This window comes from Macaca mulatta, chromosome 12 (genome assembly GCF_049350105.2).
Source record: "Macaca mulatta isolate MMU2019108-1 chromosome 12, T2T-MMU8v2.0, whole genome shotgun sequence".
Lineage (NCBI taxonomy): Eukaryota > Metazoa > Chordata > Mammalia > Primates > Cercopithecidae > Macaca > Macaca mulatta.
This window is the reverse complement of record NC_133417.1, coordinates 143,352,219-143,369,656: the sequence shown is the minus strand read 5'-3', so window position 1 is coordinate 143,369,656 and position 17,438 is coordinate 143,352,219. Positions and strand designations below refer to the sequence as shown.

Genomic DNA, 17,438 nt, shown 5'->3' with positions numbered 1-17,438 from the left:
TGGGAGCCAACCCCAGCCTGCCCTGCCCCAGAACACCTCAGGGCCCCACTGGACCTTCTCTGGGGAGTCGGCCTGGTCCACTGGAGACCGAGGCACACCCCTGGGCCACGCTGCAGCCTCTCCTGCAGCAGGGGAGGAGCTGGGAAGGGCTTGAGGCCTGGAGGTCACAGGCTGCTAACATAGCTCTGCAGGCCCCAAAGCTGGTCCCCTCGCTGCCCACAATGCTCCTTGCCCCGATGCAAACACACACTTCAGTGTCAACCTTGAGTGAAGAACACGTCTGCATCACAGCCAGGCAGACACACAGAGACACACACAGACACAATCACAGACACAGACACAATCACACACAATCACACAGACACACACACAAGCACAATCACATACACAATCACACACACACACACAGACACAATCACCCACAGACACACACACACAGACACAATCACAGAAACATACACAGAACACAGACACACAAACACAATCACACACAGACACAATCACAATCACACACAGACACACAATCACACACAGACACAATCACACAGACAGACACAATCACACACACAACCACAGACAGACACACACGGACACAATCACACAATCACATACAGATACAATCACACACAGACACACAATCACACACAATCACAGAAACACACGGACACAGAACAGACAAACACAATCACACAGACACAATCACACACATACACAGATACACAGTCATACACACACACAGACACAAGCATACACAATCACATACAATCACACAAAGTACAATCACAGACCAATCACACAGAAAGACACAGAACAGATACCCACAAGCACACAGACACGGACACAATCACACAGAGACACACACGAACAGAATCACCCACAGAAACAGGTACAATCACACACAGATGCATAGACACAATCACACACAGAAACGGACACAGAACAGACTCACACACACACAATCACACAGATACAATCACACACTGACAATCACACACTGACACAATCAGAAAGACACAATCACACACATACACAGGCACAATCATACAGAGACACAATCACACACAGACACACAGTCACACAGACACAATCACAGACACACAAACACAAACAGACACACAAACACAAACATACAGACATACAATCACACACAGATACACAGACATAATCAGGCACAGGAACACAAACACAATCACACAGATACATACAGACACAGAACACACAATCACCACATACAGACACAATCACAGAGAGACACACACATAGACACAATCACACACAGATACAGACACAATCGCATGGACACAATCATACACAGCTACAGACACAGTCACACAAAGAGAAGGGTCCCCGTATCTATGTGTATCACACACAGAACACACAGACACAACCACACACACACATGCACATTCCCACGTGTGAGTACAGGGCCACAGCGGGGCCTGTGGAGGAAGCTTGCCCTCACTACCTGTGGCACCTGATGTTTTCTTGCCATGCCATGCCATTCCATGCCATTCCAATCAGTGCTGCTCACAGACCCCTAATGGTGGTGGCCCACAGTGTGAGGACTGTCCCCTGCCCCGCTAGCCCACGCATGCAAGGTGTGCTGGGGTCTCAGGGACAGCAGCCCATCCACAAGGGGCCTGGGCCCAACCGGCCCGTCTCCCCGCGTTCACCCCTGGACAAGTTGCTGTGACTGTAAGTGCTCACCATGCAAAATGCTAATCCTCTGCTTTCCAAAGCAACAAAGGCAGACAAGGACACCCGGAAGCAACTGGGGAGGGAGGGTGATGGGGTGCCCGGCTGCCCGCAGACTTCCCCACCGGTCCAGGACCTTGGAGGGGAGGCCAGTGGCACCCACTCCCAGGCCCATGCCCCAGCCGGCCCACGTGGGGCTGTGCACTCACAGATGGGGTTCCCGGGCCCTGGGCCTCCTCTTCTTCCATCCTCCAGGGAGGGCCTCGTGGCCAACAGTGGAGGTGGGGGGAACGGCGGTGGTGGGGGTGTCATCAGCAGGGGCACCTGTGGGTGGATGGACCTGGTCAGTGGGGGGCCCCTGTGGGCTCTTCCCTACTCACCTAGATGGGGTGGGAGCACCCAGTGGGCGAGCCTGTGCATCTGAGAAGGGCTGGGACAGGTAAGGAGGTGGTAAGAAAGAGGGGCAGGTCCTTGATCAGGGTTCTGCCGCAGGGTCATCTCCTGCCTGAGTGCCATCACTTCCCAGCACCCCACCTTGGTTCCCCACCTGCTGCCACCTCTATTGAGTGGGCCACCCCCATCTCAAAACTCAGCTTCCAGGCTCCCTCTGGAGGCAGCTGAGCTCTGGGGTTCTGGGCACTGGGTTAGAGCCTGGTTTTCAGCTGTGCTCAGCGCCCTGTGGTCTCACAAAGACACGTGCACACGTATGCACACACACACATGTACTCTCCTGCACACACGCATGTACTCTCCTGCACACACAGGCATGTACTCTCCTGCACACACGCATGTACTCTCCTGCACACACGCACGTACTCTCCTGCACACACACACGTACTCTCCTGCACACACGCATGTACTCTCCTGCACACAGGCATGTACTCTCCTGCACACATGCATGTACTCTCCTGCACACACGCATGTACTCTCCTGCACACACGCATGTACTCCTGCACACACGCATGTACTCTCCTGCACACACACACGTACTCTCCTGCACACACGCATGTACTCTCCTGCACACACACGCATGTACTCTCCTGCACACAGGCATGTACTCTCCTGCACACACGCATGTACTCTCCTGCACACATGCAAGTACACTCTTCCGCACACCCGCCTCCCCGACTGCCCTGACTCCTGTGCTGTAGTCCGCCTGGAACTTCAGCCCTGACTTGGGGCTGACACGGGTCAGTGTCTTGGGGGTGGAGGCCCCGTGAGAAACCTGGTGAGGAGAGGGGAGGGCAGTGGAGTAGGATGGGGGTCCCTAATGTGCCCACCAGCCAAGGGCATGGGCAGCCCTTGTCCCTAGCCAGCAGGGCCACACGCCACCGACCCTCTGGGCACCCCCCCCACCGTGCCTGTCAGACCAAAGCTCTTGTCCCTGCCCTCCAGTGGGCACTGGAAACCAGACGTGGCTATCAGGGCTCCAGGGTCAGTGCTAGCGAGAGCCCTGGGCAGAGCAGAGAATTCACATTGGCCTGTTGGGAGAGTGGGAGGGACCCTTGCTGCAGCTTGCTCGAATGCACGGCTGTCTCTGCCTTCGAATTCCTTCTCCTTTCTGAACGCAGGGGCCCCTTTTCACACTGCACTGGGGCCGGACTGCAGTGAAGCCGGTCCTACGTGAGCAAAACTTTGACCTCCCCAAGCCTCCCTTGCTCATGGACAAGGTGGCACAAGCTGCCTCCCGGCAAGGATGCTGGGTGGCCCCTCAGCCACCTCCCCTCCAGGACCCTCACCCCACTGGGCCACGGGGGAGGGAACACAGTCTGAAAGCCCATCTTCCCAGCCCCACGCACCTCACTCCTTCCAGGAATCTGTGCCCACAGCCCAGGAACTCTGGTGCATGGTGGGCTGGGGAGTGACCGCCCAGCCCCAGCCCCGGAGGACCTCAGACGCGAACTGCAGAGCTCAGGGAGTACAGCTGTCCTGGGACGCCGGGGGCTGCTGAGGCTGCCGCCCCCAGGAGTGGGAGGTGTCACATGAATATTTGAAGGCCAAGGTGTCAGGTGGCCAGGCGGGGCTTGGGCTGGGTGCCGGATTCCTTACCACGGCCCCTTTAACTCTCCACAGAGCAGCGGCTGGGGAGGGGACGCTCTGGGAGACCAAAGGGGACCTGAGACCCCTGGCCCCATGAGAAGAGAAGCCATCCAGAGGAGTCCCCGGCCCCACCCACAGTACGGCGCCCAGTGCACAGATGGGGAAACTGAGACTCAGAGAGGGCAGTGGGGCTTTCTCAAGGCCCCAGAGCCAGGCTGCCACAGAGCTGGGACGAGAGTCTCACGGGAGACCTCAGCCTTTGCTCCCTCCAGTGCCCTTGAATAGCTGCTTCCTTGGTGGGGGACACCACAGAGGTCAGCCTCTGGGGAAAGACCAAGAACACAAAGCCTGGCTGTCCTTTCTGGGCCGCTTCTCAGGGCTGTGTGTGCAGGGAGCGACGGAGGGACGGGGAGTGACTGAGGGACGGGGAGCGACTTGCCCTCTGCTGAACAACACGGTGTTCCCCAGACTCGAGGGTCCTCAGCGGAGATACAAACCTATGCGGCACAGCTGCCATCGGGACCCAACTCGCACCACCTGGGACTCAGGGGCAAGGTAACGCCACAAAACATGATGTGTGCTCCCTGCCATGCTGAAGGAAGGCCATAGTGAGAGGCTGGCTTCGCCGCTTCAAGCAGGGCAGTCAGACTCCAGACCAGACACGGCCAGAAAAGCCGGACACAAGTGGTACCACCAACAGAGGTGGCTAAGCCCTGCCTCGAGTGGGCCCTCAACAGCAAGGCCACCCCAATGCCCTTGCACTGTCCCCTGCCCAGCCAGGACCGAGCTAGGAGTGGGATGGTGCCTCTCGCCTCCTCTCTGCCCTTGCCTGGGAGCCCTGAGCCCCCTCCCTGAGATCAAACCTGCTGTCAGTGGGGAGGGGCCACCCCTGGCAGAGTGAGGGGCTTGGCAGGATGGCAGCGGCCCTCTTGTGCTGGGGAAGACAAAAGAGGTGGAAGTTAGTTTGGGGCTCAGGCGACTACCGGGCTCTGGCCCCAGCACGGCACCTGTGGCTTGGGGGACCTTACTCGAGGTCCCTGTGGCCCAGCCCTGCTCCACTCCTCACCAGCGAGAAGCCCCAGGACGCCACCCCCTGAGCCTCCATTTCTTTGCCTATAAATCAGGGTTCTTGGAAAGTTGAGGGACTATGGAGAGCACCTGGCAGGGGCCTGCATGACGGTGGCATTCAGACCTCCACGATGCTGCCACCGTCGGTATTAGGATGGTCTCTGGGTTTTAACAGGGATGAGAAGCCTGGCTGTGGCATTTACCCGGCAACGGGAGTAACCACACCCCTGCCTCCCACAGGAAGGCCCTGGACACAGTGGAGCCTCAGGGATCTGGAGGCACTGATGTGGGAGTCCTGTCCCTTGGGGTTTTAACAGTTAGACACGTGCTGCCCCGAATCCCAGCACTGGACAGTTGCCCTGAGGTTGGTGGTCATGTGGCCCCACGGCCCAGCCCGCTATCCCTGTCCCTGGTTTTTGGTGAGATTTGAGCACCGCGGAGGCTCCATGCATTATACATGGAGAGCATCGTGGTGAGCCAGGTCACAGGCCTGTAATGCCACCCGGGCAGAGAGAATCACGGCCCACGGATGGGTGCCGGACAGCAGTTGCCATGGCTGAGATTCCATTACTGACTGGGCGGGTACCACCCTTCCCAGCAGGAGGAGAGTGCCCAGGAAGCCTCTCACCTTCTCTGGGCCTCAGTTTCCTCGTATATAAAATAAAGATGTGTCAGTACCTTTCTGGACCGAAGGGGAGAGCACACCTGTCCTGAGGGCCCACCAGGGCAGGCACCTCACTGGGTGCTCGAGGAGCTTCTCCTTTACCCAAAAAACAAGGCTCTGGGCCGGCTGCGGTGGCTCACGCCTGTAGTCCCAGCACTTTGGGAGGCAGAGGTGGGAGGATCACTAGAGCCCAGGAGCTCAAGACCAGCCTGGCCAACATGGCCAGACCCCATTTCTACAAAGAATACAAAACTTAGCTGGGTGTGGTGGCATGTGCCTGTAGTTCCAGCTACTTGGGAGGCTGGGGTGGGAGGATCACTGGAGCCTGGAAGGCTGAGGGTGCAGTGAGCTGAGACTGTGCCACTGCACTCCAGCCTGGGTGACAGAGAGAGACTCTGTGGTGAGAAAATTGGGGTTTAGAGATGCTCAGAACTTGCCAGCGCCCCATGCCCAGGAAGGGCAGCACAGTGCTGGCAGGTGGGGGTGAGTGGGACAGCCCTGGACACCACGGGAGGTGCCAGAAGCTCTTCCCCAAGCATGGAGGGTTCTATGCGCCGTCCCTGCCCAGACAGGGCGCTCAGAGCCCCACAGCCAGGATCCCAGTTGCTTGGCTAGCAGAGGGGAGGGGGCCTGCCTCGAGGGCAGCCCCAGGACTTCAAGACCCCATCTCTCATTGCATGGAGAGGGGTCCCCAAGGCCCAGGGAGGGGCAGGGCTGGCCTTCCCTAGCACCCTGAGCAGACCCCAAGCTGGGCGGGCCCCACAGACCCGACACAAAGGAGGCACGAGGGGGCACCTCCCACAGGGCAGGTCTCAGCACTGCTGTCAAGCATTGCTCCCCACGCTGCTGTTGCTCTTGGAGTGCACGAGTTCCCTGGGGGCGGAGACACGCTGTGTTGTCATGGGGAAGATGATGGATTTCACCACCTCTTCTGAGGCCAGCTCGGAGGCGGCGAGTGCGAGCAGCCCCTGCGGATTGCATTCCCATCAATATTGCCGCAGGCACATGGCCTCCCCCGGCCCACAGCTGACAGCCTGCTCTCCCTCAGAGGCCTGGAGGGGAGACAGCTCCAGTGATGAGAGATGAGCACCCCCTGCTGTCACCAGACCCTCCCAGAGGTTGAAGACAGAGACATGCTCCAGTCCCGACCCCGAGCTCCCAAACCGGCTCCTGAAGCTGCACACCGAGGAGCCGGGAAGGTGGCAGGGTTGGGTTTTCATGCGCTGGGCAGGGGGCGCCCAGGCGCAGGCAGGAGGGGACTGTAGATGGAAAGGACATGGTGAGCCTAACGTGACCCGTCCTCCACTACCACGGGGTCTGGGGACAGAAGGCAGAGGCGCTGCTTGGACAGGAAGCCCACGCTTGGGACCCCAGAATGGCTGGGCAGGAACAGTGTCAGAGACTCGCAGGAGGTTGGGCGCGGCTGTTCCCTTGTGCCAGTGGCTTGTGGAGGCTGGGACACCAGCAGAGCGGCTGCCCTCCCCACCGCCTAATTTCGGCTGCCATCCAGGCAGGAAGTGCGGGGAGGGGCCCAAAAAAGGCCGAGGCCAACCCAGCGGCCTTGAAGGAGCTGTGGGAGACCCAGGCAGTCGGGAGACCCAGGCAGTCGGCACTCCTGGGCTGCGGGCCGTGGAGCCCCGCTTTCTGTGGAGAAGCCAGCAGAGCACCACCACCTTCTCAAGCCAAGCCAGAAAGACAGCCTTCTGCTGAACCAGGACCCGTTGGGCGTCTAGCAAGCACACCATTTAGTAAATACATGACTTCCAGCAGTGACTGAATTCTACTTCCTGAAACTGCTGCACCGGGGCAAAACCAGGACAGAGCCGTGCTCTCTGGAGGCCACCTGAGCCACCTGCGCAGCTCGGCAGGACTGGTGTGGGTTTCCACCAGTGCTAACAGAGGCCCTGGTGGTGGCAGTGTGACAAGTGTCCGGCAGGCCCCAGGGGCTGGGGGGTGGGGGGGACTGTGGCTCTGCCCCAGTTGGCCCCAGATGCTCTGAGAGGACACATCAGAGAAGAGGAGGCCAGCAACCCCTTGGGGAGAAAAGGGGTTTGGGGGGTGGAGGGCAATGACACCTTCTGGCCCTCAGTCCCCTCACCCAAAAAGAAAGGTCAGGTGATTTCAGAACACCTTTCTGAAGGGGTGGTCACTAAAAGAAGTGTGATGGAAACTGAGGCAGGTTAGATGAATTTGTCACAGTAACTGCCCTGGGCCTGGAATAGAGAGGGAAGGTCGGGAGCACATGGGGGTGACCTGACTCCAATGTGGATGCCAAAGCACCCTCTCCCACTGGCTCCTTCATTCATTTGCCCCCATCCACCCTCCTCCACCCACCCAGCTCCCATCTCCATCCTTCATCCACCCTCCTCCATCCACCCTCCTCCATCCACCCAGCTCCCATCTCCATCCTTCATCCACTCTCCTCCCTCCTCCATTCCTCTTCTGTCCATTCCTCCTCCATCCACCCTCCTCCATCTCCCCTCCTCCATCCAACTCCTCCATCCAGCTCCTTCATCCATTTCTCCTCCATCCATCCTCTTCCATCCACCCTCCTCCATCCACCCTCCTCCATCCACCCTCTTCCATTAATTTCTCCTCCATTCACCCTCCTCCATCCCACCCTCCTCCATCCCACCCTCTTCCATTCATTCCTCCTCCATTCACCCTCCTCCATCCATCCTCTTCCATTCATTCCTCCTCCATCCAACTCCTTCATCCATTCCTCCTCCATCCACCTCCTCCATCTATCTCCTCCATCCAGCTCCCCCATTCACCCTCCTCTATCCATTCCTCCTTCATCCACCCTCCTCCATCCACATCCTCTATCCACCCTCCTCCATCCACCTCCCCCATCCAACTCCTCCATCCACCCTCCTCCATCCAACTCCTCTATCCACCCAGCTCCCATCTCCATCCTTCATCTACCCTCCTCCATCCATTCCTCTTCTGTCCATTCCTCCTCCATCCACCCACCCTCCATCTCCCCTCCTCCATCCAACTCCTCCATCCAACTCCTTCATCCATTTCTCCTCCATCCACCCTCCTCCATCCACCCTCTTCCATCCACCTTCCTACATCCACCGTCCTCCATCCACCCTCCTCCAACCACCCTCCTCCATCCATTCTTCCTCCGTCCACCTTCCTCCATCCCTTCCTCCTCCATCCACCCTTATCCATCTCCCCTCCTCCACCCACCCTCCTCCAACCACTCTCCTCCATCCACCCTCTTCCATGCACCCTCCTCCATCCAGCCTCCTCTGTCCACCTTCCTCCATTTTCCCTCCTCCATCCACTCTCTTCCATCCACCCTCCTCCATCCACCCTCCTCCATCCACTCTCCATCTATTCCTCCTCCATTCACCCTCCTCTATCCATTCCTCCTCCATTCACCCTCCTCCATCCATTCCTCCTCCACCCATCTCTCCTCCATCCACCCTCCTCCTTCCACCCTTCTTCGTCCACTCCTCTTCCACCCATCTCTTCTCCGTCCTCCCTCCTGAGCTCTCCCCGCTCCATGTAGCCCTCTCCTCATTTCTCACTCCTTTGGCCTCCCTGCCCCATCCATTCCTCCTCTGTCTGTTCCCTCCCCATCCATCCCTTCCTCTGTTCACCCTCATGCATCCACCTGCTTTTCTGTCCATTTGCTCATTTGTTCATTCAGTAAACACTTGTTGAGCCCTGTCATGTGCTAAGGGCTGGGGACTAGTGGGACAGACAAGATCCCTGTCCTTACAAATGGGGAAATGAGAGGCTGTGGGGTCCCAGGCTGAGAGACAAGAGCCAGGGCTGGAATCTGCTGCCTTCCGGCTGCTGCAGGGCTGTTGGCTGCCTTGCGGTCACCTCCGGGAGGTTCTGCTCCCATTCCTGGGGCTCCTCAGTCTGACGTACATCACCCATGAGGAACCCTGGCCACAGAGGCTCTTGAGTCACAGGTGTGGTCTCTGTGACCCAGACGAATGGCATGACCTGGCCAAGTTCCAGCCACAAGCCCAGGCCGGGCCCTGGCCACAGCCATGGCCCCAGGCCCTGTCACATGCCCTCTCTCCTGATCCCCGTTACAGCCCCTGTCCTTGTCATAGCCCTGGCCCCACCCATCACAGCCCCTGTCCTGGCCCCTGTCACAGCTCCTGTCACAGCCTGACCCTAGCACTGGCTGCCCTGTGGCACCTCAGTCCTGCCCAGGCCCTTGCTCCTGGCTCCGATGCCATGTATGAGTTGGATATGGTGAGCTTCCCAGCTGACTATGCTGCAGGTTCAGCAGTGGGGTCCTGGCTGGGATCTGGACCCACCCTCCATGCCTCCAGGGCAGCTGGGGACCCTGAGCCTTACCGGCTGGGCCACCTCCCGCAGGTACTGGGCACAGTCCCGGTGTCCGTGGTACTCCGCCAGGTCCGCCGCCGTGTAACCGTCTTCATCCCGCAGGGAGGGATCCACGTGGTGGGAGACTAGGGTCTGGCAGCACTGCAGTGAGGAGGGCACACGTGGGAGGGCACACGTGTGACCCACCGCGACACTCACCAGGTGCCCATGGGCTGGCCCTGTGCAGGCCGCTCCCCTGGCCCCATGGCACAGGCTGCCCTGGTGCCCTTCCCAGCAGGGGCAGGGCTTGAATCTGGGCCGTGGGGTTCCAGAGACCTGCCTAGGAGCACCCAAGCCTCATCCCACAGCCACCCTGTCCTGGCACAGACAGTACCAGGCACTGCATATGAAGCAGTGCTGAGCTGACAGGCATCAGGGTGCCCCGTCCAGACCCCTCACAGCTGCCATGTCCTAGGCATTAAATGCAGAACCAGTTTCCATGTTTGCCACGCTTGGAGATGTGGATCAACGCACGTGAACAAACAAGGCTCAGAGAGACAAGCAACCGGCCCCCGTGCCGGGGACTCAGGGCCACCTCCCACCACACCCCCACTCTCCATAGGACCATCCTCCTGGCCCCACGAGGTTCCCCTCTGGCACCCAGAGTACCAGCTCATGCCTGACCAAGGCTGCTCACCACCTTTGCCAGGCACACTGCATGCTCCTACCCAGCCAACCTGGGGCCAGGGCCCTCCTGTCTGCTTGTACCTGATGGGCTCTTGTGATGGGAATGGGGAGGAAGAGGGGAGGGAAGAAAGCTGGGGAGGGAGTCCACAGGACTGGAAGGCTGGAGGACATCTGGGCCTGTGAAGGATTCATATGGGAGAGGGTCAGGGGACCTCAATAATGAATTCTGTACTTTATTCTGTATGTATTTATTCTATAAATATTTCTGTGTCTCTTTGGTGGTACTAGGGAAACACAAAAACGAACTTGAGTGAGGCGAATGCCGTGTTCACAAAACTGTGCCTTTGACGCAAACGTATCTCTGAGATAGACCAGCTGGGCCTCAGCATCTTTGGGTGACACTGAATTGAACTAAGTAAGAAGTTGTGAGACCCTTGGCCGGGCGCAGTGGCTCATGCTTGTAATCCCAGCACTTGAGGCCAAGGCGGGTGGATCACCTGAGGTCAGGAGTTCCAGACCAGCCTGACCAACATGGTGAAACTCTGTTTCTACTAAATACAAAAAATTAGCCAGGTGTGGTGGCAGGTGCCTCTAATCCCAGCTACTCAGGAGGCTGAGGCAGGAGAATTGCTTGAAGCCGGGAGGCGGAAGTTGCAGTGAACCAAGATGGCACCACTGCACTCCAGCCTGGGCAACAAGAGTGAAACTCCATCTCAAAAAAGTTGTGAGACCCCAAAGGAAATTTCAGCTCCTCTCTGGACTGCAGGTCCCTCACCTATAAAAGGTGCAATTAGTGTTCATTCTCTACAGATAAATACAGGTTCAGCATGCATGTGGAGCGGCGCGTGTGCCTACCGTGAGTAAACACAACGTGACGCTGTCGTGCGTGGCAGGGGGCCTGGCAGCGAAGTCCAGTGGCCTTGAGCTCATCTGGCTCTGTGACTTGCTGGTCAGAGAACTTGGCCAGCTAACTGGGCCTGTCTGTAAAGTAGGGACAGCTGCACTGATCTATGGCCGACACCACCAGCCTTCGTCGCCCCTGGCCTCTACCAACACCCAGCTGTGCAGCTAGCAGGTCAGCTCGAGACCTCAAGGGTGAGTGCCTCGTCCTGGGGGAATTCTTCTCTGGAGGGCTTCCCTTCCCCTCCTTCCTCTGCCCTGAGTTCCATGGCCTCCAAGGTGGCCACAGCCTGAAGAGGCCACGGCACCGCCAGAGGAAGGTGGACATGAAGATGGAAAGAGCCCTGCATCCTGGAAGCCCTGCAGATCCACAAGGCCTGCTGCAGAACCACAGAGCCACGGGCTTGTACTGCCTGAGGAGAATGACCCTGTGCCTCTAAGCTGTGGACTCGGGTGTCTGCTCACGCACTGCCTGCCTTCCTGGGTGCCGCGCTGCCCTCCAGAGAGTAAGCAGCTCAGGCCGGGGGCCACCGGCTCTGGCACAAATACGTAACCCTGGTTGTGGTGTGAAAGCTGCCACCCATAGCATGGCCGGGTGCACACGAGGCTTTATTTGTGGACACTTTTAACTTCAGATGAGTTTCATGTGTCATGAGATGTGATTCTTTTGCTTTTTCCCCATTTAAAAAGGGGAGAACTATTTTGAGCTTGTGGGGCCACACAAAATCAGGTGTGCGCACACCCCTTCCTGGGGGCCTGCTGGGAGGCTTGAACCAGATAACGCCTGAAGGCTCTTGGAGGACCAGAAGGGCTGAGCCAGTGGCTGGTGTGGCTGAGGAAGCAGGAAGCATTTGTCAGATGTGCAAGGAGGCTGGGGCTGGGGAGGCTGGGGCCGGTTGCTGAAGCCAGTCCCTGGGAGAGGCACTGCTCCCGGAGGCTCTGGGTTGGGGGAATGGCAAAAGTCTGCCAGGACGTGGTGGGTGTGTGGGTGGGTGGAGGCAGAGCGTCCCCAAGGAGCTGTTGCTGGGAAGAGGAGGCCAGGATGCGGAGGAGGGGAGTTACGGGGTCTGCAGGAGTATGAGGGGTGTCACGGTAGAGGAAGGGGGACAGGTGTCAGACCTGGCCCCAGATGGTGCTGGGGAGAGAGGGCATGGCCCTGACAGGAACAGAGCCATGGGGAGGAGGAAGGGAACATCTCCCCCAGAGTAATGGACCCCATTGCCGCTGGGATTGTCAGCAGAGGGTGGGTGGTGACAGACGGAACTCTGTCCGGAAGTCTGTGCAGAGGCCACACCAGTGGAAAGGCAGGTGAGCAGATGGATCCATTACTCCAGGGAGGAGAGAACCAGGTGGGTCAAACCAACCCACTGCCCAAGGACATGAAACATGGATTCTCTGTAAAAGTCACCTGCCAACAGCCTCCGTAAGGTAACACAGAAGTCAGGGAGGAGTGATCCGGCCACACTCAGGGGAAAAGGAAAGCCTGGGGGGTAGGGGGGTGGTGGGGGAGCCCAGCACTCAGAACTGCCCTTGCCCTGAGCCTGGGCTGATGCCAGAAGAACACTGTCCTCCAGCAGCCTCAGGGGACCAGGCAGGCCAGGAACAGTGTGGGTTCTGCCAAGGGTGGGAGCTCTGGTTGACCACCTCCCGATGTAGGCCAAGGGCTCTACCCTCAGAGAAAACGGAAGCCAGATGCCAGTCAGGCCTCTGCTGCTTCCTATCATGGAGGTGGTCCTGGGAACTTCCTGCCTGGAATGCAGATTAAGATGATCATGGCTGGGCGCGGTGGCTCACGCCTGTAATCCCAGCACTTTGGGAGGCCGAGGCGGGCGGATCACAAGGTCAGGAGATCGAGACCATCCTGGCTAACCCGGTGAAACCCTGTCTCTACTAAAAATACAAAAAATTAGCCGGGCGTGGTGGCGGGCGCCTGTAGTCCCAGCTACTCAGGAGGCTGAGGCAGGAGAATGGCGTGAACCTGGGAGGCGGAGCTTTCAGTGAGCCGAAATTGCGCCACTGCACTCCAGCCTGGGGCACAGAGCGAGACTCCGTCTCAAAAAAAAAAAAAAAAAAAAAAAAAGATGATCCTGAGCCCACATGTGCCCAGCAAAGGCAAATAAGATATTGCCAAGGCCTCCAGTTATGCCTACACTTCATTTTTCATATTTAATGTCAGCATACGTCAACAATACAAGGAAATAAGATACAAGGTAAAAAATACAAGGAAATAAGATACCATGAATGAGAACCAGAAGACCCAGCCCACAAAGAAATACAAATAAAGCTCTGAGAACTAACAGACAAAAACAAAAGTGCTTACTACTTTTAAATAAAGAAAAACCCAGGCAGCCAGATAACATCTCCTCAAAATAAGAGAGTAAAAATAAACCCCTAAACATTAGTAATTATACGACTGTAGATGGTCTAAATGCACCAATAGATAAAGACTGTCAGGCTGATGAAAAAAACTAAATATGACTGCATGTGGCTAACCAGAGGTACTAGCAAACATAAGGATTCAGAAGGCTGAAAGTAAAGTAAGAATAAGCTTCACCATCAAATGAGTACAGAAAGAAAAGTCATGTGTATACATATATTAGATAAAACAGACTAGATATGGGGTTCAAAATATACAAAACAAATGGTGACAGGATTATAGGGAAACACAGACAAATCCAGAATAATAGCCAGGAATGTTTACACACCTCTCTCGAGCCATTTGAAATCCAATAAACTAAAATGTATACCTATGGAGATCTGAAGAACACAATGATATAATGACATGTAGAGAACAGCCTGCAAACTCTACAGTCTTTCCAAGAACACATGCAACATTGATAAAATTGACCATACACAGGGCAATAAAGTAACTTCTCAAAAAATCAAAGGATTGAAATCACCAGAGTATATTTTCTGACCACACTGCAATTAATAACAAATAGATAGCCGGAAGGAACGCCTTCATATCTGGAAATTAAGAAACATAATTCCAAGGAATCCCTAGGGCAAATAAGAATCAAAATGGGAATTAGAAAATATTTTTTAACTGAACAATTATCAAACAGTGGGATACAGCTAAAGCAGTACTTGGAGGAAAATTTATAGCCTTCAAAAAATATATTACAAAAGAAAAAAGATTGAAAAGTAAGTGAAGTAGGCACCCATCTCAGTAATTTAGGAAAGAAAGTAATAACAAAGATAAATGTAGAAATTAATGAAATAGCCAGGCGCGGTGGCTCACGCCTGTAATCCCAGCACTTTGGGAGGCCGAGGCGGGCGGATCACAAGGTCAGGAGATCGAGACCACGGTGAAACCCCGTCTCTACTAAAAATACAAAAAATTAGCCGGGTGCGGTGGCGGGCGCCTGTAGTCCCAGCTACTCAGGAGGCTGAGGCAGGAGAATGGCGTAAACCCAGGAGGCGGAGCTTGCAGTGAGCCGAGATCGCGCCACTGCACTCCAGCCTGGGTGACAGAGCGAGACTCCGTCTCAAAAAAAAAAAAAAAAAAAAAAAAAAAAGAAATTAATGAAATAAAAAAAATACATTGGAGACAACAAATGCTTTTTGGAGGACCCTGAACAAGTTAAAACCTGACTGTTGGAAAAACTAGTGACTAATAACCAGTGAAGCTGATTGAGACAAAAAAAGAAAGAAGAAAATAACCAACATCAAGAATTAAAAGTGGGGAACTTACTACGTACAGACAATAAAGGATCATCAGGATATTAAAAATAACTTTATGCTAATACACTTAATAACTTAGATAAAATTGATTCCTAGAACATTTCTAGGAAATAAATCCTAGAAAAATATAATTTGATGAAACCAACACATAAGAAATAGAAAGCCCTAGTAGTTCTATAATTAAATAAATTGAATTAGTAATTAAAAACTTTCCCTTAAAGAAACAGCCAGATCCAGAGGATTTCACTAGTGAATTCCACAAAATCTTTATTTTATTTATTTATTTATTTATTTTTTTTGAGACGGAGTCTCGCTCTGTAGCCCAGGCTGGAGTGCAGTGGCCGGATCTCAGCTCACTGCAAGCTCCGCCTCCCGGGTTCACGCCATTCTCCTGCCTCAGCCTCCCGAGTAGCTGGGACTACAGGCGCCCGCCACCTCGCCTGGCTAGTTTTTTGTATTTCTTAGTAGAGACAGGGTTTCACCGTGTTATCCAGGATGGTCTCTATCTCCTGACCTCTTGATCCACCCGTCTCGGCCTCCCAAAGTGCTGTGATTACAGGCTTGAGCCACCGCGTCCGGCCCACAAAATCTTTAAATAAAAAAATAAGTCTAATGTAACCAAAACGTCTCAAAAAATAGGAAAAGAGGAAACATTCCCTAATTCGTAGCATATTTTGATACCAAAATATAACAAGGATAAAACAAAAAAAGGACATTCCATGCCAATTTTACTCAAGAATATAAGGCCAAAAAGTCCTAAACAAAATGTTAGCAAATTGAATTCAGCTATATTTAAAAGGAATAATATGTCATTGAATTTATTCCAGGAATGCAAGGTCAGTGTAACATTTGAAAGTAATCAGGGTAGATCCAGGTATTCTAATGCTGGGTATACATATCCAAAAGATTTGAATGCTGGATCTCAGAGATATTTACACACCCATGTTCATAGTAGCATGATTCGCAACAGTCAAAGGGCAGAAAAACCCAAATGTCCATTAACAGATGAATAAAGAAAGAAAATGTGGTATACACTATACAATGGAATATTATTTAGCCATAAAAAAGGAAATTCTGGCTCGTTATAACAGGGATGAACCTTGAGGACATTATGCTAAGTGAACTAAGCCAGAGACAAATGGATAAATACTGTAAAATTCCACTTATATGAGGTATCCTAAGTCATCAAGTTCATAAAAAACAGAAAGTAGAATGTTGGTTGCCAGGGGCTGGGAGAAAAGGGAGATGGAGAATTGCTGTTTGATGGCCATAGAGTCTCAGTTTTGCAAAATGACAAAGTTGTGGAGATTCTGCTGCACAACAATGTGAACAGACTTAATGCTGCTCAAGTGTATGCTTGAAAATGGTTAACATGGTAAATTTTATGTTATGCATTTTTAAATCACAATTTAACAATTTTTAAAAATAATTAGTGTAGGCCGGGCGCGGTGGCTCAAGCCTGTAATCCCAGCACTTTGGGAGGCCGAGGCGGGAGAATCACGAGGTCAGGAGATCGAGACCATCCTGACTAACACGGTGAAACCCCGTTTCTACTAAAAAAATACAAAAAAACTAGCCGGGCGAGGTGGCAGGCGCCTGTAGTCCCAGCTACTCGGGAGGCTGAGGCAGGAGAATGGCGTAAACCCGGGAGGCGGAGCTTGCAGTGAGCTGAGATCCGGCCACTGCACTCCAGCCTGGGCGACAGAGCAAGACTCCGCCTCAAAAAAAAAAAAAATAAATAAAAATAATTAGTGTAATTCACACCATTCAAAGAATAACTAGGCTGGGTGCAGTGGCTCCTGCCTGTAATCCCAGTACTTTTGGGAGGCCAAGGTGGGCGGATCATTTGAGATCAGGAGTTCGAGACCAGCCTGGCCAACAGGCTTGCAGACCCAGAATGCGATGGTCAGTTGCACTTCCACTTATAATCCCCCCAGACTAGCCTCGCAGAGGCCTGGAGTGCGCTTCTGGGGAACCAGGAGACTTCATAGAGGTGAACAGACCCGACACCGCTCAGGACTGGATGGGGCTGGGGAGAAGTAAACTGTGTGCATTCTCCTGAGATGGGGTCTCGCCTTTAGACGAGGTCAACATCGGGTGGGCACCCGTGCAGGGCCAGAGGCTTATGGCTGCGCCCACCCTCAAAGGCTGGGTGTAGTTCTGATGTTGTTGAACATTTGAACACCATCCCTGCCTACGTGGGGTTTTTGGATGTCGTGTCCTTGAGGCTGGGCCATGTGAGCCCCCAAGATTTATCTGGGTAATAGCAAAGGGGCTGACATCACACCCCTGCCACAACTCTGCTCGCAGGCTGCTCACGGCAGAGGGTCCGTCCCCAAGGGCTGTTCTGAGAAGACTGTCACCAAGACCAAGCCCTGACCAGGCACCAGGGAGTTTCTGT

At 54.6% G+C, this 17,438-nt stretch overlaps 1 protein-coding gene across 3 annotated transcripts in view; it reads right to left on the bottom strand.

Moving 5' to 3' along the window:
• The window catches only part of ESPNL (espin like), a 31,775-nt gene that overhangs the window by 6,127 nt on the left and 8,210 nt on the right, over positions 1 to 17,438 (bottom strand). For all 3 annotated transcript variants that reach the window (XM_077958003.1, XM_077958004.1, XM_028831281.2), the window contains 2 exons: positions 9,797 to 9,928; positions 1,905 to 2,019 (listed from right to left, as the gene is read on the bottom strand). In XM_077958003.1, the coding sequence (XP_077814129.1) occupies positions 1,905 to 2,019; positions 9,797 to 9,928 (247 nt within the window). The remainder of the gene's footprint in view (positions 1 to 1,904; positions 2,020 to 9,796; positions 9,929 to 17,438) is intronic.